We start from the raw sequence: 22,650 nt of genomic DNA, 5'->3' as shown, positions 1-22,650 counted from the left end.
GATCTTCATTCCTGCCCATTTCTCCTGCATCCAACATGTTGATTACGAGAACGAAATATATAAGCACTTAATATGTGGCCTTGTTAGGAGAAGATCAACAATATTAGCCTGTGACTATAATGTTTTGCCTCATCATCTGGTTTACTAAAGGTTTTAATTGTGCTAAAAAAATGTGATTTGTGTATATTTAAAAGTGACCTGGGTTTGCTTGGAGACTACTTTGCTTACTATATGAACTATACATAAGCCACACAAGGCTGTGACTATATTGATTATTATACCATGGTTGCATCTTTAGGCTCTTGGCTTCATTTTTTACACATTGACTAGTGGGCTGGTGAGCTGAGGACGACACTACATCTCTCCAATCCCCTTCTCTTCCCTTTTTTCTCCCATTCTTCTTTTTGCCATCTGTTTTACAATTAAACCAACATGGATACTGCAAATGCCTATTATGATATGAGTTGATAAAGCCAGCTTGAATTGAGTAGATGTTCTAGATCTATGTTATCCCCTGAGTCTGTCTCTCTCTCTCTCTCTCTCTGTTTGTGTCTTCCTGTCGCCAGCATTAGGTTTGTCTCATCGTCTCACCTCTGTGTAATAATCTCTGTCTTTTCTCTTTTCACACTCTTCTGTAGCTGCGTGAAAATGCTCAACCTGTGGTGAGTCCCTCTCTCCAGTCCACATCAAACCCAAGGGGAGTGGACCAGCCTAGACTGTGGCCATAGAGATCGCGATGCTCACACCAAGATCTACTAACACAGTTGTAGGCTAATGTAGCTAGTCACAATCTGAGAGATTCAAACCGAAAGAGGGAGGTCTGTCCGCTCATAAAGTCTGATTTGAGAGGCTGAAATACCCTAAAGTTGATTGGAGGTCGATGAGAAGTCTTACTTCCAGAAACCCAATGATACAATGAGGATGTCGAGGTCTCTAACGCACATATTCAGTGCCTTACGGAAATATGCAGACCCTTGACTGAATCTCAGATTTATACCACAGCATTATGGCACATGCTTGATCTGACTGGTTGAATTAATTCTGATTATTTTGATTTATTCATTCATTTTTGCACAGCCAGGTTTATTGGCAGCATCTCCACATATTAATTGGTAACACTTTATTCTACAGTGTCCTTGTTACATGTAGTTACTGTAGTAGTAAGTCTAAATTATACATAATTACATGCAACTAAACCAAACCTAACCTTATAGTAAGTACATGTAGTTAATTAATATTACCTGTTCATTAAATGGATAATTACACTTTAACATGGACATCTTAAAATAAAGTGATAACTTATTCATTTATATTATTTTACAATTTTTTTTTTTTAATATGGTCATAATTAACAATTTCTAATTCTACTAATTTACAAACCGTACAATGGCAAATGTAATATTTTTTCTGGGTATTTTATAACATTAAACGGTGTCATTTCTTTGATCTGATTGACTGACACAATCAAAACTCTTTTAATTCTTAAATCTGATTCAGTTTCTGAAGTTGCACAGCCATAAATTTGTTTGAGCGTTATTGACGGCATATTGCTAAACTATTTTTATTTTTTTCGAAACATTTCATATCAACAAAAAGTTCTTGGCATCCTGAAATTATCTGAACAATGTTTCAGATGACATTATTATTATTATTAATATATATATTTTAATTTATATTATTTTCATGTATTTTTTCTTTTTTATTCATAATTAACAAAGTCATTGGCATCCTATAATAATAATATTATTATTATTATTATTATATATATTTTTTAATAATTTTTTATTAATTTATTGTTTTTATTTTATTTATATTTTATGTTTTTATAGTGTCTCTTATTTGACTAATTTACAATGGCAAATTTGATATATATATATATATATATATATATATATATATATATATATATATATATATATATATATATATATATATATATATATATATATATATATATATATATATATATATATATATATATATATATATATATATATAATTATATATATATATATATATATAATTATATATATATATATATATATATATATATATATATATATAATTATATAATAATTTTTTTCTGGATATATACGTTTTTTCCAAACTAACTTTCATATCAACAAAGTCCTAGGCATCCTGAAATTACCTAAACAATGTTTCAGATGACATTATTATTATTAATAATAACTTTTATTTTATTTATATTATTATTTATTTATTTTTATTCATAATTAACCATCTCTTATTTTACTAATTTACCAACCCAACAATAGCAAATTTTATATTTTGTCCAGATATTCTTTTTTAAATTGTAAATGTTTTTTCCAAACTAAATTTCATATTAACAAAGTCATTGGCATCCTTTATTATTATTATTATTTTTTTTTTATTTATTTTTTTTATTAATTTTGTTTTTATTTTATTTATATTTAATTTGTTTTTATAGTGTCTCTTATTTGACAAATTTACAATGGCAAATTTTATATATATATTTTTTTTGTCTATATATATACATTTTTTTAAACTAAATTTCATATCAACAAAAAGTCCTGGGCATTACCTAAACAATGTTTCGGATGACTCGGCAGATTTTTTATATTGTTTTATTTGATAATTTTTGTAAATTTTATTATATTTTGTTTAAATTAAATGTATTTTATTATTTTCTATTTTATTATATTCTTTTATTTTTTGTTTCAATTTAAATGCATTTTATTTTATTCTATTATATTCTTTTTTTATTTTATGTGTAAATTTAAATGTATTTTATTTCATTATTTTCTATTATATTATTTTTTATTTTATGTTTAAATTTAAATGTATTTTATTTTATTATTTTATGTTTAAATTTAAATGTATTTTATTTTATTATTTTCTATTATATATATATATTTTTTTTATGTTTAAATTTAAATGTATTTTTCTAATATAATCATAATTAAAATGGTCATAATCTACCAGGCAAGTTTAAATATCCCGAATTTTTTTTAAACAAACCTCTAAATAAAATCATCGCTCGTAAAAATTTACGTCAACAGCTATGTCAACAACAAACCAGCGACTGTAATGTCAGTGTAGTACCTCGGTGAAGGATCTGCATGTGTTTGCAGGGCACTGTTCTGGGTTCAGTTTGACTCCTCAGCAACGAACCCAAACGCTACAGCACGCGACCGCTTGCGTCCTTCAGAAACACGTTCAGTGAAGTCTCTCACTTTTCAATGTGTCAGTCTGGAGCTGTTCTCTTCCACTGCATGTGCCTTGTTTCTCCCGACCCATTCTGTCGTGTTGTTGCCGTTTAACATTCTGTTGCTTTTAACGAACCGTAAATGTCGTGTAAGTTTCCTTTTGTTTGTTTTTTTCAAATGCAGCATTTAGGGTTGGTGCGACTATGCTAACGCAGCGCTGACAATATGTAGCATAACCCACATGTCTAAGGCAGCTACATACTGACTGCGCATGTGTAGCTAGAGAGGGCAGATGCTTCTTTGCGAGAAATCAGCCAATCGTCTGACCGTTCCTCTGTTCTTCGTCCGCAGGTGCTGCTGTTTCTTCAAGAGGAAGAGGAAGAAGAACACGCCCCGGCACAAATGAGCCTCTCCGGCGCAATCCGTTCCTTTGGTTGTTTTTAAAGCGTTCAAATAAAGAAATTTCACAAGACGACGACAACAGCCAAGCCCTCCACAGATGAATAGGGGGCCGATGAAAACCAAGAGGATTGTCTTTGTTTTGTTTTCGTTTCTTCCACGTCTTGATTTAGGCAGCGACAGGCCTCGTCCTCGGACTGGATCTCCACACAAAGCTACGGATCTCAAAGCACTGGAACAGCACTGCACTTCATTTGCTGTTTTGCTTCTTTCGCGCTCTCCAAATGTGTCCGAGGGAGGGCGAGAGACCAATTTGGTCGCGCCGGCGCACGAACCACAGACGTCGGCTTTTGTTTTTCCGTTTTCACGTAACCCTCTTTAAATGTTCGTTTGTGTATTTGGTGGCTGATTGTTGGTTCTCACGCTGCCAGGGAAGTGGTCGAAGCCTTAGAATATGACTAGCAGATTTCTTCGTCGTTTCTATCGGAGCGACGCGCAAAACGAATAACCGTCGCGACGACGCTAGCCGGCCTTTACACGTGAACTTGTGTGACATAAGCGGTGGCGCTCGTCGCTCCACTGACTAGTATTTAAGCTGCTTGTTCTAAAGCACTCCTCCCACTTCAACCCACCAGCCAATCATGCTGCTTTCTTCTCCTGTTACTACGATATCGTGTCGCTTTGACGTTCGGCTGGCTGCTTTTCTATTGGCTGAGGTGGCCAGTAAGACTTTCCCTCTGCGCTTTTTGTATCTTTCTGTCCATGTAGTCACTTATTACTCCCACGAACGGCTAGATGTTTTTGTTTATGCCTGAAAACTGCGAATTATTCAGGACGAGAATAACCGTGTGCCAGAGTGGCTTGTGGGTCGCAGAGCCGCTTGTTTTAGTAGGCGTAGACTTTACGGTAGTGAGCGAAACATCTCGATTGTATGCCTTAACTCTGTCCGTGGTGAAATTCCTCCGACCCGAAGCTTCGCTCCAGGGGATTCGAGTCACCGGAAAACATTGACCCGTTTTTGTCAATTATACGGGGCAGCCCTTGACCTCTTGCATGGATGAGGCGGTCCTTTCCCCCGAGCGCGGGAATTAAATTGGGTTACATGTGAAATGATTACTGTAGCTTTGTCGTCGTCTTTTTTTATTTACTTCTGAAAATCGCTAATCTCAGTCTGGTCGTGATGTTGGTTTTTTCACCGTTCACCTATTCACAGCATTAAAAATCCGTGTTTTTATTTCGCGATGTATAGTAAATGTGAATTAATGTAAGATAAATTATATAACTATTATTTTATTTTTCCGTTCGATCACCGTACAGAAGTTGAGAGAGAAGCCATAGGCGAGTGTGTGTGACTGCACTAGAGTTTCGCCGCGCCCTTGTTTACTGCATCCTACTGACCTCTGAACTCATCTTTCATACGGAACGGGGGTAAACTGGGCCGCTTGAAGAATCTCCGAGAGCTGACGGATGGATGGATGAGATGCCCGTGTTGGACCAAATAGACGCCACAGATTCCACCTCTCGACTCGGTAAACGTGTAAATAGTAGCTGAGCTCTCACTGACCCGGAACGATTTCCACGGTTTGCGTTCGAATACGCCATTTCGAGTTATTAGGGACTAAATGTGTGTCCGATGTGACGGTTATTTAATAGGTTTTTTCCTCATGCTTATCCACTGGGACGCGAGTCACTCTGGGTCTAAATTATTCTGTGAAAAGTACTTGAATGATACTCCGCTCGACCTTTTTATTTAACGTTCTTCTCTATGTATTACGTGCCTCGCTAGAGTCGGAAGATGATTTAGTATTTCTGGATGTGCACTGCTTGCTATCGAAGAAGTATGTTTCGTTTTGTTGCAGGATTTAACCCCTTGATTGATGTCCAAAGGCCTTGGGAATTGTTTTGCGGATGTAAACGGAATGGATTTATGGATCAGGATGCTAGTCCCACTGTGCTTTTGGGATTTAAGGCGCCATCTGCTGGCTGAAAAAGACACTACATTAGACACTGAAATCACGCTGATATGCTATGTGAAGTCGTTTGAGGGATGGCGAGAGCTTCTTCCTCATTACTGGAATCATGGGTAATGCGATCATAATGATGACTACTGGCTCTCTTGTCAACTGCAAGGTGATGGTTATATCAAGCCATCTTTCATCTTCAATTGTCCCCTTTTTTTTTTTTAAATATATGTACCTTTTGGTTTTAATAAAGATGGTATCCTTACGGTTATGGATCTGAGGTTTAGAAATACAATTATTCTATGAAACATTCCGAGACGTGTTTGTGTTCCATTCATTCCCTTTGCTTTTGTATCACGGTTCTGGTCACTTTTAAAGGGATAGTTCACCCAAAAATGGCATTTCTGTCATGAATTCCTCACCCTTGTGTCGTTTCAAGCGCGGAAGACCTTCGTTCGTCTTCGGAACACAAATGAAGATGTTTCTGATGAAGTCTGAGCGGTTTCTGACCCTCCATAGACACAAACTTTTGACTTTCAAGGCCCAGAAATGTGGGAGCTTGTTCCCGCCGCAGAATCAAAAAATTTAAAAAGGTAACGCGACTTTTTATCTCGCAATTCTGACAGTTAACATTTCGAAAATCGGACTTTTTTTTCTCATAATTGCATGATATAAAGTCAGAGTTGAGATATGAAATTGCAATCCTGACTTTATATCTCGCAATTGCGATGTGTTTTCTCAGAATTGCAATTTTATATCATAATTCTGACTTTATAACTCGCAGTTGCAAGTTTATATCACAATTCTGAGAAAAATACTCGGAACTGCAAGTTATAAAGTTATTATGCAACTTTTTTTCTCAGAAACAGAATTTTATATCTCTTAATTCTGACTTAATATTTCATAATTCTGACTATATTATAACTGACTTTATATTTCATAATTCTGACTATATATCTCATAATTCTGAATTTATATCACACAATTCTGACTTTATATTTCATAATTCTGACTATCTCATAATTCTGACTATATATCTCATAATTCTGACTTAATATTTCATAATTCTGACTATATTATAACTGACTTTATATTTCATAATTCTGACTATATATCTCATAATTCTGAATTTATATCACACAATTCTGACTTTATATTTCATAATTCTGACTATCTCATAATTCTGACTATATATCTCATAATTCTGACTATATATCTCATAATTCTGACTATATTTCATAATTATGACTATATTTCATAATTCTGTCATCTCATAGAATACTGAAATATAAAGTCGTAATTATGAGATATAGACAGAATTATGAAATATAAAGTATAATTCTGACTATATATTTCATAATTCTGTCTCTCATAATTCTGACTTTATATCTCATAATTTTGATTTATAACTTTTAAGATTAAAAATCACAATTATCTTTTAAACCGTTTTATTCTGTGTGGCGGGAACAAGTTTCCAATCAGAAAAGGGTTAAACTAAAATAGTCCACGTGACTCCAGTGGGTCAAACGTAATGTTACGAAGCGACGAGAATACTTTGTGCGTGAAAAACCCCCCCAAAATAACGACTTTATTCAACAACGTATTCTCTTCCGTGTCAGTCTCTGACACTGTTGCCGTTGTAAACACAGTCCAGCGCTTCTGGGTTGTACGTCAGAACGCCGGCTAGCGTCAGCCAATAATGAGCCAGCGTTCTAACGTAGAACCCGGAAGCGTTGCACTGTGTTTATATGATGACGGAAGAGAATAAATTGTTGAATAAAGTCGTCGTTTTTGTGCACAAAAGTATTCTCGTCGCTTCATAACATCACGTTTGACCCATGGACTATTTTAGCGATGTTTTTAATACCTTTCCCGGGCCTTGAAACTGTCGATTTTGTACTCGGATTTCATCTTTATTTGTGTCTTGAAGATGAATAAAGGGTTTGGAACGACATGAGGGTGAGGAATCGTGAACTAACCCAGTGAGGTAAATCGAGATGTTGACGTTTAATGCAGATTTTATGTGCATGGCTTTTGATTCCGAAAGCAATGGAAACTACTTGTGTAAATGGGGCACTGAAGAACATTGTGGGCATGAAGTTGATACACTGTTATTCTGTGGCTGCGTAATGCCTTAAACATGCTACTGCGAGTCTGACCCGTGTTCAGCAGGTTTCGCCGCTCTGTACTGTAATGCCCTTCCATTGTGTCTGCTACAGTCATAGCCTTTCTTTCTCTCTCTCTCTGAAAGATGTAATCATTCCCGTCTCGAGATTTGAGTTCATGTGGGAACATGTTGAATTGTTTTGTTGTTGTTTTTTTTAAAGACCACTCGTTTTTTTTTTTAATGACCTCGGAATGATTATATTACAGGAGTCTGGTAGGAAAGCACTGCAATATTTGAATTCTCTCTTTTTTCGCGGTTTCTTTTTCCAGTAAGGATGTTTTCTGTAAACATTAAAAACTTAATTGTACAGTACTGCAAGAGTCATTCTCTTGTTCTGGTCATACTTACAGAGATACTTTAAATTTCATTGTATTATGAATTTATTGTGTTGAAAATATGAATGTTACTTAAATGTACTTTTGCTTTCTTCAAGGGCTTCAACTGTGATGGACCCGTTTTGTTCTCTCTCTCTCTCTCTCTCTCTCTGAATATATTTTGTTTTTTAAGTTGCAGAAAGATTAAGATCTTAATCTTATTTAAAATGCCTATTTTCCTGAGGAGTCGTATAAAGTTCCATACATAACCTTTCAAATTAAATTTTTATTCCCTCCACTCTTAAAGGGAAACTCAAGTTTGCACCCTTTTTTATGTAAAATAAAAGAAAATGTCTCTTAACCTCTGAGGGAGTGTGTCTGTCTTTTTTAGAGATGCTTTTTGTCTCAAGTTTATTAGAGTACACCCAGTTTATTAACAAAGCATTACAGTTATAAATAAAGCTGCAAGCTGCCATTTCCCCAGGGCCAAGCGCAAAGAAGACGACAAGACATGGCAAAATGGCTAGGAGTGTCAGATCAACGAGCATTTAAACACATTTAAAGATGATTTTAGGCAAAAAGGCTGAAAAAATGCATTGTAGTTTATTGGAATTTCATGTTTTGTTCTATTATAGCGCCACCAAGAGGCATAATCCCATCATTTTTTGTATGTGTACTCGGAGTGAGTCCATACATGTGTGTCAATTTTGGTGAAAATATCTCATTTTGTTTTGGAGTTATAGACATTTACATGAGAAAACACGTAAAAAATGACTGACACCTGACTTTGATTGGATTTTACTCCCCCTTACTATCAATATTTTGACATTTGGGCATTAGCATGTAGCTATCACCTACGTTTCCGAACTTCTGACGCTGGTTTCGTCTCGATCGGACTAGCGGTTTCGAAGATATCAGCTAACGTTTTTTAAGCGCTAAATTACAACGCTGCACAAACCTTATGCCGAAACCTGGCAAGTCTGGTACCGTTGGACGCGGCAAGGATTCAGAAGACCAAAAAGGTTACCCCCATGAAAATAAGTCAACCACACCCAAAGTTATAAGCATTTGAAGAAACGAAATTCTCAACTAGGTGGCGCTGTTTCAAAACTTCTCAGGCTCCTTCAGGGCATCGAGCTGATGACCCATACCGAGTTTCGTAACAATCCGTTCATGTGTTCATAAAATACAGCATTTTAGCACAGAATTCAAAATGGCCGACAGCCAAAATGGCCGATATGTTAGAACTGGATATCAGACGACTCGGCGTTCAACGTCCCGAATCTAACGCGTATTATACTAATTATTAGCATAAACATGAGTCAAACTTTGGACAGGTGGTGGCGCTAGAGGGATTGTGTTAGAGACTCATTTCACAACTTTTTACCATACGGTTCTATGGGCTCTGCATCAATTCTAGGAATTGTTAATGTTTTGTATGATTTACTTGGCTATAGTGCATAAGGACACAATCATTTAGTGATATTTCTAGTAATTAATATTCTATCTTAGATGCTGTATATGAACTATTGCAGCCAGTATTGCTGCATAAATGCACCATTCTACACAAAGGTACAAAAGTGAAAGCTTATAAAATCCCATAACATTTTATATATAGGGGGGAAGTGGGGTGAGTTGTGCCAGTTTTTACTCAAAGTGACTTTAAAAGGTAGGGTAGGTAGGATTTGGTTAAAAAACTTTTTTTCCAAATTTGTTTAAACTTTCTTTATATTTCAATACATAATTAAAATGTAAGTACTCAGAAAAAGAAAGTATAAAAATTGAGTGTCTGTAGACCTCTCATGACTGTTTTAAAGACAGCTCATTATTTCCATTCACTCCACCTTCTCCCTTCTGGGCTCTTTCCAAAGCCACGCCCCTAAAACACATGAACGCGCCCACCGCGATCAGCTGAAAGACGCATTATTTACCTGAGACGAGCGGAGAAGAAGTGCATGTAGTGACATCATGTCAGAATCACATGTAATAAAAGATCTAACTTTATCATTATGAATATAAACAAATAAGATGTCTTTTAGTACTCACTCTCAAGCTAGAATAACGATACTGGTAAAGTTTAAAATACTCACACAACACAGTGTCTACGACACACACAGATACAAGATAAAAACATCAGTAAACATAGGTAGAGAATATAAAAACAAACCGCGGAAATAAACGTGCAGGTAAAGTTCCCGGTGAATGGTAAAAGAGTTTAGACAGAGGGTAGCAGCTAAAGCTACTTAGTTCTAAAAAAAGTTCCTGGATGCGGTGAACTAGCTTTTACACATGCATTTTGTTATCTAAAGTTACATTTTGCGAAATTTAACACGACAGCGATCAACTTGAGCTAAGCATATTGAGTATTTATCATCTCTACTAATGGTTCGCTAAGTGTATAACATTGTAACTTTATGCTAAGTAATGTTATGTTAGCTATTTTAGGCAGCTACGTGTGCTAGTGAGACATGCTTCATGAAAACATAAACCAAAAAAATGTATAATCAAAATGAAAGATTACCTGTCCAGCAGAAATACAGCCTCTTGAACTCCTCAAATCAAACGGGTGCGCCAGGGTTGCCAGGTTTTCACAACAAAATCCGCCCAATTGCTACTCAAAACTAGCACAAAACAAGCCCAATCGTGTTTCTCCGGTAAAAATCGCGTTTGGGGGGTAAAATATGTGTCTTTTTGGTAGGGCTGCCTGCTAAAATTCGCAAATCCGTGAAATTCGTGTTGAAGTAGCCCGACTTGGCAACACTGGGGCGCATGTGGGCAGGTCCTGGAGCAAAAGCGGCGGTTGCCATGGTAGCGAGAGAGAGTGACAGGCGCCCAAGCCAATCACTTGTTTCGTCCCGGACGAAAATAATGAGCGGTGTTTATTGCAGATTAAAAAGTCTAGAGTCACTCGATTTTTATACTCTCTTTTTCAGAGTACTTACATTTTAATTATGTATTGACATATAAAGAAAGTTTAAACAAATTTGGACAAAAGTGTTTTAGATCCTTCTTACCTACCCCACCTTTAAAGTGAGGCCATGACAGTAATGTCTTCAATTTAAGAATGTATTTCAGGATGTGGTGCACCCCTGAGAACAATAACTTTGGATCTGAAAATAATCGTTTCAGAAATATAGCTTTTGGGAAAACAAGTGGTCTCGTGGCACAACTTGCCCCTGGTGAGGGGTAAGTTGTGCCTTTGGGGAGAATACATTGGGGTAAATTGTGCCAGTGATTTCTGAAGTAAAACAGAACATTTTAATGTTATGAACTGTAATGCTATATGAAAGCAAGACAAATTCAATACAAAATTACTAATTTAAGGTTTATTTAGGCCTAGATATTGTCACCCTATTAAACTGTTGGAATAAGTCACATTTTGTAAACATGTTTTTTACAATTAAATGGTGCGTGTATTATCTTGAGTAATGTTTACTAGGCTTTTTAGATGTGTGCCTTTTCGAGATACTTTTTAAGTAAAATTTATTTAAAAGTCTAAACAAGTGGATTTGGCTGTTGCAAAAACACAAATGTTCATGACAGACGCCATTTTGATGGGTGACAGGACTGAATTCGCACTGCTGGCAACCCAACGACACTAAAAAAGGTAAGAATGACATTAAATATGAACTGTTCAATGCTTTGATGCTTTAAATATAGCAAGGATACAGCTAAATGTTTGTATTGATAAATACTTAAATTTGCCTTGAATTACACGGCGTGGCTAATGCTAACAGGCTAAAGCTAAATTGCGTTATTTTTGTTTGTTTTTGCACACAAAAAGTATTCTCATGGCTTCATAACATTAAGTTTAAAGCACTGGAGTCACATTGACTATTTTAATTATGTCTTTCCTATACTTTCGGGCCTTGAAAGTGTTCATCACATTGTTGTCTATGGAGGGATCAGAGAGCTCTGGGATTTCATCAAAAATATCTTCATTTGTGTCTGAAGATGAACGAAGGTTTGGAACGACATGAGGGTGAATAATTAATGACAGGTTTTACATTTTGGGGTGAACTAACCCTTTAAATTGGTGTTCACTTTTCTCAGTGATTATTTTTTTATCAGCTGATGTAATAATTATGATGTATTTGAATTTTATGTTTTTAACATTGTTCGAAACATTGTTTTAATTAGATGCCTGAATTACTGTTCTCAGTGGATTTTGCACTGTTGCATTGTCATTTTAAAGTGAATAAATGTTTTGTATTGAGATGCTGGTTTACTGTTTTAAATTTATATTAGGGCTGTCAAAAGATGAATCGCAATTAATCGCATCCAAAATAAAAGTTGTTATTATTTATTGTTTATATAAATTATTATTTATATATAAATACACACACAAGCATGTATATATTTAAGAAAAAAATATTATTTTTATATATGAAACATTTATATATATTATAGATTATATAAATGTATATACATGCAAATATTTCTACATGAATGTGTGTGTATTTATATATAAATAATAATTAACAGAGTACACACACATATATCATGTAAACACAAACTTTTATTTTGGATGCGATTAATCGCGATTAATCTTTTGACAGCCCTAATTTATATATTTTTTTAAAGTAGCTTGTAAAAAATGTGTGGCTTACAAGAAGAAGACATGTGTAAATATTACTTAAAAGATTATATTGGATATACTTAAAACTATAATTTTCTAAATTGATAAAATTGAGTTGCTATTACTTAAGAGTCCAAGTTGAAAACATGCTAAGTCTAATAGGATAAACACAAATAAAATGAGTTTAAAATACTCAAAAAGCTGATGCAAATAGTTGCCTCAATTTTATTGAGTAAAACGGGCACAGTATTTTTTACAGTGGTCTGGATCTGTCCTACTGAACATGCACTTGTCAATAAATGACAAACTTATCTATAAATGTCTGCTTAACTAAAAGTTTTTGGGGTATGGGTAGTTTCTTGACTCCTTCATCGCTTTTCTTTCAATGTAAAGATGGGCTTTCCATCCACAGACTTCTTTCAACGTTGGCACAACTTAACCCAGGCCCTTTGGCACAAATCACCCCAGACCCACAAGCTTGAAAAACTAGCATGATCCAGCAGCTAAGAGCTAACATCATGCTAACTGTATAGACTCATTGTGTAGCCTGCTAAAATACTAAAACATGTGTGAAATGTTTTCAAACTTGTCTATAATTGTTCAGACACTACAATCAAAAAACTTTTACTTTTAGAAGCATTACTATTTTAATGTTTTGGAAAGGAGTCTCATATGCTCATGAAGGCTTTAAAAAAATACAGAAAAAAATGTAATATTGTGAAATATCGTTACAATTTAAAATAATGGTTTTCTGTTTTAATATACTTTATAATGTATATTTATAACCTGCGATCATTTATAACATGTGATCCTTTTTTTCAAGATTCTTTAATGAATAAAAATAATAGTAATATATATTGTTTTATTTAAATCTTTTGTAACAATATACACTACCGTTCAGACGTTTGGAGTCATCATTTTTTTTTGAAGAAAGTAATACTTTTATTCAGCAAGGATGTGTTAAATTGATTCAAAAGGTGATAGTAAATATTTGTATTTTGAAACAAATGCTGTTCTTTTTTTTAATTACTTTTTATTCATCAAAGAATAACATTTAAAGGGATAGTTCACCCAAAACTTAAACAAAATCACAGGTTATAAAAAAATATTAAGCAGCACAACTATAAATAAATGGTCATATTAGAATGATTTCTGAAGGATCATGTGACACTTAAGACGCGAGAAAATACAGCTTTGAGCACATTTTAAAGTATATTAAAATAGAAAAACATTATTTTAAATTGTAAAAATATTTCACAATTTTACACTTTTTTTCTGTATTTTGGATTAAAAAAATGAATGCAGGCTTGATGAGCAGAAGAGAGTCTTTCAAAAACATTAAAAAATGTAATGTTTTTACAACGTTTTTATATAACACTAAGTGAGATTATGCTGTAACTTGTTTATCTATCTAATTTTGTCAAATAATATGTTCATGTTGTTAATAAAACACATTGTGTTTGCCGTTAATTTGCAGTAGATGGTGGGTCTTATCCATAGACTGTAAACTATATATTATCCAGAGACTTTTATGTGACTTCCGGAAGAGTGTAATAAACTTCCGCTGCGGCCGAGATCAACCCTTTTTCTTCTAGACCGGGTGAATATGGTGTGTATGTTTCACAGTCAATCCTTGTCAATCCGCTCAAATCCCGTTGTTTAGCAGCTCTCACTGCGTTTTAAAGCATCGGAATGTGTTGTTAATATTGTTATGATTCGTATATACTGAGTATTTTGAGTTTATGCGTTTGATGGTATGTAGGATGTTGAAAAAATAACGACTCTGCCTCACCTCCCGCTTCACAACTTAGAATTTCAGCTGTTAACGTCTGCGCGCGACAGTTTTGACATTGTTTGATTTATTGTGATAATATAAACGTATGTGACGAGCTAACGCTTTTAAACTGCGTGTTTATGGGGAATCGCGGTTTTAAAGTCATAGTTGGTATTAACACGTTTCTGTGATCTTAAAGGGACCGTACACCAAAAAAAAAATTCTGTTATTTTTACTCCCCCTAAAGTTTTTCCAAACCTGTATGAGTTTATTTCTTCTGCTGAACACAAAAGATGATATTTGGAAGAGTGTTTGTGACCAGACAGTTGATTCCCATTGACTATCATAGTATTTTCCCCCATACTATGGGAGTCAATGGTGATTAGAAACTCTTTGGGGAGTAACGTTAAATGACCGAATTAAAATTTTTGGGTGAACTATTACTTTAAATGTTGTTAATGCTGTGTATATTGCACAACTAGCTGTGATCTTCTCATATTTTGACACAATTTACTGTTACAACCCTATTAAATACTGAGACGATCACAGCTAGTTTTGCAATATACACAGCATTAACAACATTTAAAGTAATAGTTCACCCAAAACTGCAGAGTTTCTAGTCCCCATTGATTTCCATAGCATGGGGAAAAATACTATAATACTATAGAAGTCAATGGGGACCAACTGTTAGGATACAAACATTCTTCAAAATATCATCTTTTGTGTTCAGCAGAAGAAACTCAAGGGTTTGGAAACTTCAGGATGAGTAAATATTTTAATTTTTGGGTGTACTGTCCCTTTAAGTTCTCATAAACACGCAGTTTAAATCATGAGAATATTAACAATACATTACAGTACTGACACTAAAACTGAACTTGAGGTTTTTTTCCCCCCTCACACAAATTATTTTGGGGTGAACTATACACACTATATATATTTTATTGCGATTTATATTTTGACACGATATACGGTTACACCCCTATTAAATACTATCGCAATACAATATATATTGTGCATAGTTCACCCCAAAATAAAAATTTGTTTGAGTTCAGTTTTACTGTCAGTACTGTAATATATTGTTAATATTCTCATGATTTAAACTGCGTGTTTATGGGGAAAACGCGGATAAGACTCAGTTTCTGTGAACTTAAAGGGACAGTACACCCAAAAATTAAAATATTTACTCAAACATAAGTTTTTCCAAACCCTTGTGAGTTTCTTTCTTCTGCTGAACACAAAAGATGATATTTTGAAGAATGTTTGCATCCAAACAGTTGGTCCCCATTGACTTCCATAGTATTAGTATTTTCCCCCATACTATGGGAGTCAATGGTGATTAGAAACTCTTTGGGGAGTAAATGACAGAATTTAAATTTTTGGGTGAACTATTACTTTAAATATTAATGTGATTTGTTAATGCTGTGTATATTGCAAAACTAGCTGTGATCGTCTCAGTATTTAATAGGGGTGTAGCAGTATATCGTGTCAAAATATATTCCAATAAAATATATGTCGTGTATAGTTCCCTCCAAAATAAAAGTGTGTTTGAGGGGGGGAAACTTTAGTTCAGTTTTAGTGTCAGTACTGTAATGTATTGTTAATATTCTCATGATTTAACCGCGTTTTCCCCATAAACGCGCAGTTTAAGACATAGTTTCTGTGAACTTAAAGGGACAGTACACCAAAAATTAAATATTTACTCATCCTGAAGTTTTTCCGAACCCTTATGAGTTTTTCTTCTGCTGAACACAAATGATATTGAAGAATGTTTGTATCCTAACAGTTGGTCCCCATTGACTTCTATAGTATTATTGTATTTTTCCCCATGCTATGGAAATCAATGGGGATTAGAAACTCATTTCAGTTCTGGGTGAACTATCCCTTTAAATGTTGTTAATGTGATTTTTGTGGATGCAGTGTATTTTGCAAAAATAGCTGTTTTTTTCATGCGTGGAGCTTTAAATTGATATTGTGTAAAGCGCTATACAGATAAACTTGGGATTGAAATTGAGTTTGAAGTAGAAAAACGTCCCGTGTTTCCCTGACTGACCCGTGTGTGTGTGTGTGTGTGTGTGTGTACCGACAGGGTCGTGTCAGGACCAAGACAGTGAAGAAGGCGGCTCGGGTCGTCATTGAGAAGTACTACACCCGACTGGGCAATGACTTCCACATCAACAAGCGGGTGTGTGAGGAGATCGCCATCATCCCCAGCAAACCTCTGCGCAACAAGATCGCCGGGTGAGTGAAGTCCAGCGACGGCTAAAAAAAACCCACGGTAGAGGAGTCTGACCTGGACCACAAAACCAGTCACAAGGGTCAATTTTTTTGATTTCTACATCACATGAAAGCTGAATAAATAATCTTTCCATTGATGTATTGATTGTTAGGACAATATTTGGCCGAACTATTTGAAAATCTGAGGGTGCGAAAAGTCCAAATATTGAGAATCTCCTTTAAAGTTGTCCAGATGAAGTCCTCAGCAATGCATATTACTACTAATAATACATTTGATATAATTACAGTGGGAAATTTACAAAATATCTTCATGGAACATGATCTTAATATCCTAATGATTTTTGGCATAAAAGAAAAATGTATCATTTCGACCCATACAATGTATTTTTGGCTATTGCCACAGATATACCCGTGAGACGCAGGACTGGGTTTGTGCTCCAGGGTCACACATTGTTAACTAATGAACATAATTAATATATCAGAAAAAGGGAAAAGAAAAAGCACGAGAGTAAAAATTAGTTTATACATCAGAGTATACAGTAAAAAAAGGCGAATTGGATGTCCTGCTTTACTGAAGATGAAATGGTATTAATGCACTTTACATTCTTTTAAAAATGGTTTCTTGTTGGTGACCTTGCATTTGTCAATTATAAAATTAGCAGAAAAATCAGTTGACATGTGCATCACACACAAGTTGTGTATTACAAACAATTTATCCACAATACACCTGTTGTTAACCGAACACTGAGGAAAAATTGATCAACAATATAACAGAAAAAGAGGAAATAAGGGTTGGAGTAATTTTATACATCTGATTATACTAATTAAATCAATTTAAATTGAAGTCAAGCTTGCTTTATTAAAGATTAAATGGTATTGAAATGCATTTTAAATGTGACTATAAAATTTGCAAAGAAATGTAAAATGCTTGCATGCTCTTTACTAGAGGCAGATTCATGATGCCCTAAAATAATATCTATAAATTATGTTTGCAATTTGCAGGATATTATGATTTGGTAGATGTGCCAATACCTTTCCAAAGGTGTTCAGTGTAGTGACAGTCCTAAAGTAAATGAGACCATTTCTGTGTGAATTTGGCAAAATGAACGTCTTGTCATAAATGCATATAAAACTGATAATGATACCTGTGAAAAATATAAGTTGTTAATCATTTCAAGCCCTGGTCAGAAATCATAAAACGCAAGTCTGTGCCATTTTTCTTCCCAGCATAATTAGCTGTGTGTTTTATTGCATATTGACATTTACAAAATTATACATTTCATTTAAATTGTTTTACTAGTTTTATAATATTAAATTGGAAATGTTTTATAATATCCACACGTGTATACATGTGTAAATAGTTTGATAAAATGCATAAAAACTAATTGTGAAATATTTTCACAATCTAAAACAATTTATTTTATTTTAATATACTTTAAGATGTAATTTATTTCTGTGATCAAAGCTGTATTTTCAGCATCATTACTCCAGTCTTCAGTGTCACATGATCCTTCAGAAATCATATGATGATTTATTAATGTTTTATATAATATTTATGGAACCAGTTATCACTTTTCTGAAAAAGTAAGAACAGCATTTATTTAAATTACAAATCTTTTCTAACAATATAAATCTTTACGATCACTTTTTATTTATTTTAAACTAATATTTCACAATATTAGTTTATTTCTGTATTTGATTAAACTATTTAAATTTTAAAATGATGATTTTCTATTTAATTTTAAAATGTATTCATGTGAGAAGCTTATAGATTCCCCTTTTTTCATAGAAAGTAATACTTTTATTCATCAAGGATTTGTTAAATTAATAAAAAGTGATCGTAAAGATTTATTGTTTAGAAAATATTTGTATTTTAAATAAATGCTGTTCTTACCTTTTCAGAAAAGTGATCATGGGTTCCAAAAATATTATATAAAACATTGATAATAAATCGTATCAGAATGATTTGTGAAGGATCATGTGACACTGAAGACTGCAGGAATGATGATGAAAATACAGCTTTACATCACAGGAATAAATTAAATTTTACAATATATTAAAGCAGAACTTTTGACTGGTATTGTCTGTCTGCAGGTATGTGACCCACCTGATGAAGCGCATCCAGAGAGGGCCAGTCAGGGGCATCTCCATCAAACTGCAGGAGGAGGAGCGAGAGAGACGCGATAACTACGTCCCAGAGGTCCGTGTCCACAGCTTCACTGCACAATACACACAGCTGCGTCACAAACGCTGTTTAAGCGAAATACACCATATCATAATCAATTCATATCACGGCATAAATATGAAGCATGTATGAACCGGTGTACCGCCCAGCACTGTTTGAGGATGATCTTATCTAATTTAACCTGTTAACTGTCACCCCCCTTTTTGTCACCCCCCTCATAAGTAGAGCTAGCAAAAAACACACACTGATGTCTATGAAAGCGGCTATGACAATCCTTTCAGACGGTTATAATTTGACTAACGTTACGTGTTTTATTCACATCAGATACATGCACATTATACAGTAACCTATATCGTTTACTCTAATCTTCTTCCAGTTCACTGGTCACTTTCATGTATTTTGTAAGACGAGAATGAACTCAAGTGTTGTAAATCCGACAGATCCGATTCTGAGGCATAAACTAACATGGCGCCGCCCATTGCGCTTTATAGATCAACTAACACACATTCACTCACACATTTGAACATCAGATAGTTCATGACAGTTAAGAAGTTTGTGAATATTTTGAATAAAAAGAAAAAATTAAATAAACCCGATACAGCTGAGCTGTCAGCGCTATTGCGGCTGCTGTGAGTCATGTGAGAAACATGACGCGTCACCATGGAAACATTAAGACGATGCGTTCAAAAATATTTAGCCAGAGAATATGATCATATTTCATAAAATATTTGTTTGTAGCAGAGCAAGAATACAGACGACGGCTGTTATTACTGTAACTGTTATTTAGAGTTATATTAGGCTTGTTGTAGTTGGGTTAGGTGGCTTAGGTTTTACTGTGAATTTGTAAATATGTCAATTATAATTTGTAAATAAGTAAATTGTTTTGTATTTATTTATATTCATACATTTAAGTATACATTAAACTTTTAATAAATGGTTCAATTTAAATAATAATTAAAAAAAAAAGCCATTTAATGTCATCCACCTCGTTTGGTGGCCTTTTAAAAAAAAAGAAGTATCGGTTTAGGCACCGGAACCGTTTTAAAAGTATCGGTTTGGCACCGGAATCGAAAAAAACCCAAACGATACCCAACCCTACTTACTACATTTTCTTCCTGGAATCCACCTTGAAATCCTACTCCCTGTTGGGATCAGGATGATCCTGTTTTTTTGGATCAAAGTTATCCAAATCCTACTGACAAGTTTCGAGTGTGTTGGACACCACTAGAGCTCATGTCATGTGCTTCACTTTCCCAGGTGTCTGCTTTGGATCAGGAGATTATCGAGGTCGATCCTGATACGAAGGAAATGCTGAAGACTTTCGTAAGTTGATTTCAGCTTAATTTGTGTAGATGAGCTGCAAATATGTGCTGTAACTGTTCAAGGGAACCGTTCTCCGTGAAAACACATCGAACTGTTGATGTGAATGGTCAGAACAGGTTTTGTAGTGTTGGTATACACACCTTAACCCTTTCTTTCTCTCACCGCAGGATTTCGGGAACCTCCCCAATCTGCAGGTCACTCAGCCAACTATTGGCATGAACTTCAAAACCCCCAGAGGAGTCTAGAGGTCCTATCATGTCAATAAAGACCACAGAAAAGAACAACCTTGTGTTTGGAGTCATTTTTGATTAATCTTCCTGGTCTTCACACTGTAGATCTGGCCTGTTATACAATCCCTGGTGAAGCGAGTTAGTTCAAACTAAAGGTTTGACCAGAGTTTTGAAAACGTTAATAGCAACCGCACAGACAGTCTAGGGCTAAGAGTTCACTTTAAAATGAAAATTAGCCCATGATATACTAACCCTCAAGTCATCCTGAGGTATATGACCTTCTGATGAACACAGATTTGATTGAAAGGGGTGGATTAACTGAAGTAAAATCATAGTGTAATGTTTGAGCATAAACAACATTTGTGAAGTTAATTACAGAAATCGCTTGAGGACTACAACAAACGGCGGTAGGGACTACACAAGCTTCCTCCTGGGTTGAGACATCACTAACCCTGACATTTACATAAACACACAACAAACGGGGTGAGATTATCATGACAGAATATGCTAATAAAGGCCTTCTGAAGTGAAGCCATGGTTAGGTAAGAGAAATATCCATATTTAACACGTTATAAAGTAAAATATCTAGCGTTTCTCGGACCACCTTCAACATGCGATGCCTCTCACGGTTCAAAACGCTTGCGCTTCGTCTGACATCAGTTATTCCGGTTACACCGTGAATTGAATACGGAAGGCAGTCTGCTGGAAGCTAGATATTTTGCTTTATAACGTGTTAAATATGGATATTTCTCTTACACAAACCTCATCGGTTCGCTTCAGAAGGCCTTTATTAACCCCCGGGATCATGTGGAGCACTTTTATAAGCATACTGGAGGTATGGATCCATTATAAAGCTTGGATTAGCCTGGTCATCTTTAACCCTCTGGGGTTCTTCATTTATGGGTCACACTCAGGACCATCGGAGGGCGGGATTAAGATAAAAAAAAGATTTGAGTAAAATCAGTGAAATATTTTTGTTCAATAATATTTTTTGGTGTTTTGAGAATTTTATGATTTATAATTAATATTTATGCAATAATTATGACCCATTTTTTACCATTGAATATAAAAAAATTAACTAATCGCATTTTTTTTCTGTAATTAATCGCAAGTTAATATTTTACGTTTTTAATATTTTGATATTGTAATTTCAGTTACTCTCCAAATTAATGTATAAACAATTTGAAGACAGCATATTTTAAATGTGTTGTATTGTCATCTTTTAATGAATGAAGGCCAGTATCACTGATACTAAAGTGTCTATGAAACCTTGATGACGTCACATTACAGTATAACTGAAAGCTGCCAATTTCAACATTTATTAGGCTTTAAAAAAAACAACTTTTAATTTAAGTGAACTTAAAACAATCTTTACATAAACCCAAAATAATAAATGTTATATTTACCCATGGCCTTCCCTGTTATACATATACAGAAATGTAATAGTTATCTTGCTTAACTGCATAAATAATAAATGAAATATAGATGAATCATCATTGAAGCTACAATTTTCTCTGTTCCCGTTGTTCTTTGATGAACATTAATGACATCATTATCAGTGCTACTGTCACTTTAAGAACAGCCGCGGATCTCACGCGCTGTCCCGCGCATCTCATTTCCTCACAACTCTTTAAGTTCATTTAAGACGTTATTTAACTAATTTAAGACTCTAATATGAGAATACTCGAAATCCTCTGTGTTATTGTTTGTTCAAGAGCAAAAGAGAACTCGATGTGAGCAGGAAACTGACGCGAGTCTATCTATGCGTCGAGTGTGTGTGTGTGTGTGTGTGTCCCTTGATTAGCTGACATGAGACGCATCTACACAGACAGGAGGACACTGACTCACACACACACACACACACACACACACACAGGACATTGGTATACAGCACGTTCTCTTGTGTCTTGTCATGCTTCGAAGCATTTACATGAATAAGAGCGTGATGATCATGTAACGCTAAGCAAAAATGGATATAAAAACGTACGCTGCGTTATTTGCGTTAAATATTTTTAATGCGTTAAGCTGAAAAAATTAATCACCCGCGTTAACGCGTTAATTTGCCCAGCCCTAATTTTTTTTATTAAAGCTGTATTTCATTTTAGAGTCAAGGCCTATGGGAGAGTTAATTTCCTATGGGGGTCATTTTTGACCCTGAAGGTCCTGAGTGTGACTATTTTTTTTTTTTATGACCACTTAGACTTCAAATCCTGTCCCCAATTTTTTTGTGTTCATATAGCAAGTACCAATAAAGTCACCAAGTTTCGGACCATTCCGATGAAGCTACGATTTAAA

At 34.7% G+C, this 22,650-nt stretch overlaps 2 protein-coding genes across 5 annotated transcripts in view; both read left to right on the top strand.

Annotated features, from left to right (window-relative positions):
* Window positions 1–6,122, top strand: part of csnk1g1 (casein kinase 1, gamma 1) — a 100,989-nt gene extending 94,867 nt beyond the window's left edge. For 2 of the 4 annotated variants that reach the window (XM_079810383.1, XM_079810381.1), the window contains 2 exons: window positions 639–662; window positions 3,540–5,861. In XM_079810383.1, the coding sequence (XP_079666509.1) occupies window positions 639–662; window positions 3,540–3,594 (79 nt within the window). In that variant the 3' untranslated portion in view covers window positions 3,595–5,861. Of the gene's footprint in view, window positions 1–638; window positions 663–3,539 lie in introns of all 4 variants that reach the window. The other 2 variants (XM_079810382.1, XM_079810384.1) reach the window with 2 other exon arrangements.
* Window positions 6,123–14,084: 7,962 nt separating this feature from the next.
* On the top strand, window positions 14,085–20,409 carry rps17 (ribosomal protein S17). Its single transcript, XM_079844983.1, has 5 exons — window positions 14,085–14,217; window positions 16,469–16,620; window positions 18,712–18,817; window positions 20,060–20,125; window positions 20,293–20,409. The coding sequence occupies exons 1-5, from the start codon at window positions 14,215–14,217 to the stop codon at window positions 20,368–20,370; spliced, it is 405 nt and encodes a 134-aa protein (XP_079701109.1). The 5' UTR covers window positions 14,085–14,214; the 3' UTR covers window positions 20,371–20,409.
* The last annotated feature ends 2,241 nt before the right edge of the window (window positions 20,410–22,650 follow it).

This window comes from Gobio gobio, assembly GCF_949357685.1.
Source record: "Gobio gobio genome assembly, chromosome: 2".
In the NCBI taxonomy this organism is placed as follows: domain Eukaryota; kingdom Metazoa; phylum Chordata; class Actinopteri; order Cypriniformes; family Gobionidae; genus Gobio; species Gobio gobio.
Note: the sequence above shows the minus strand (reverse complement) of the source record. Positions and strands in the feature narration are given on the sequence as shown.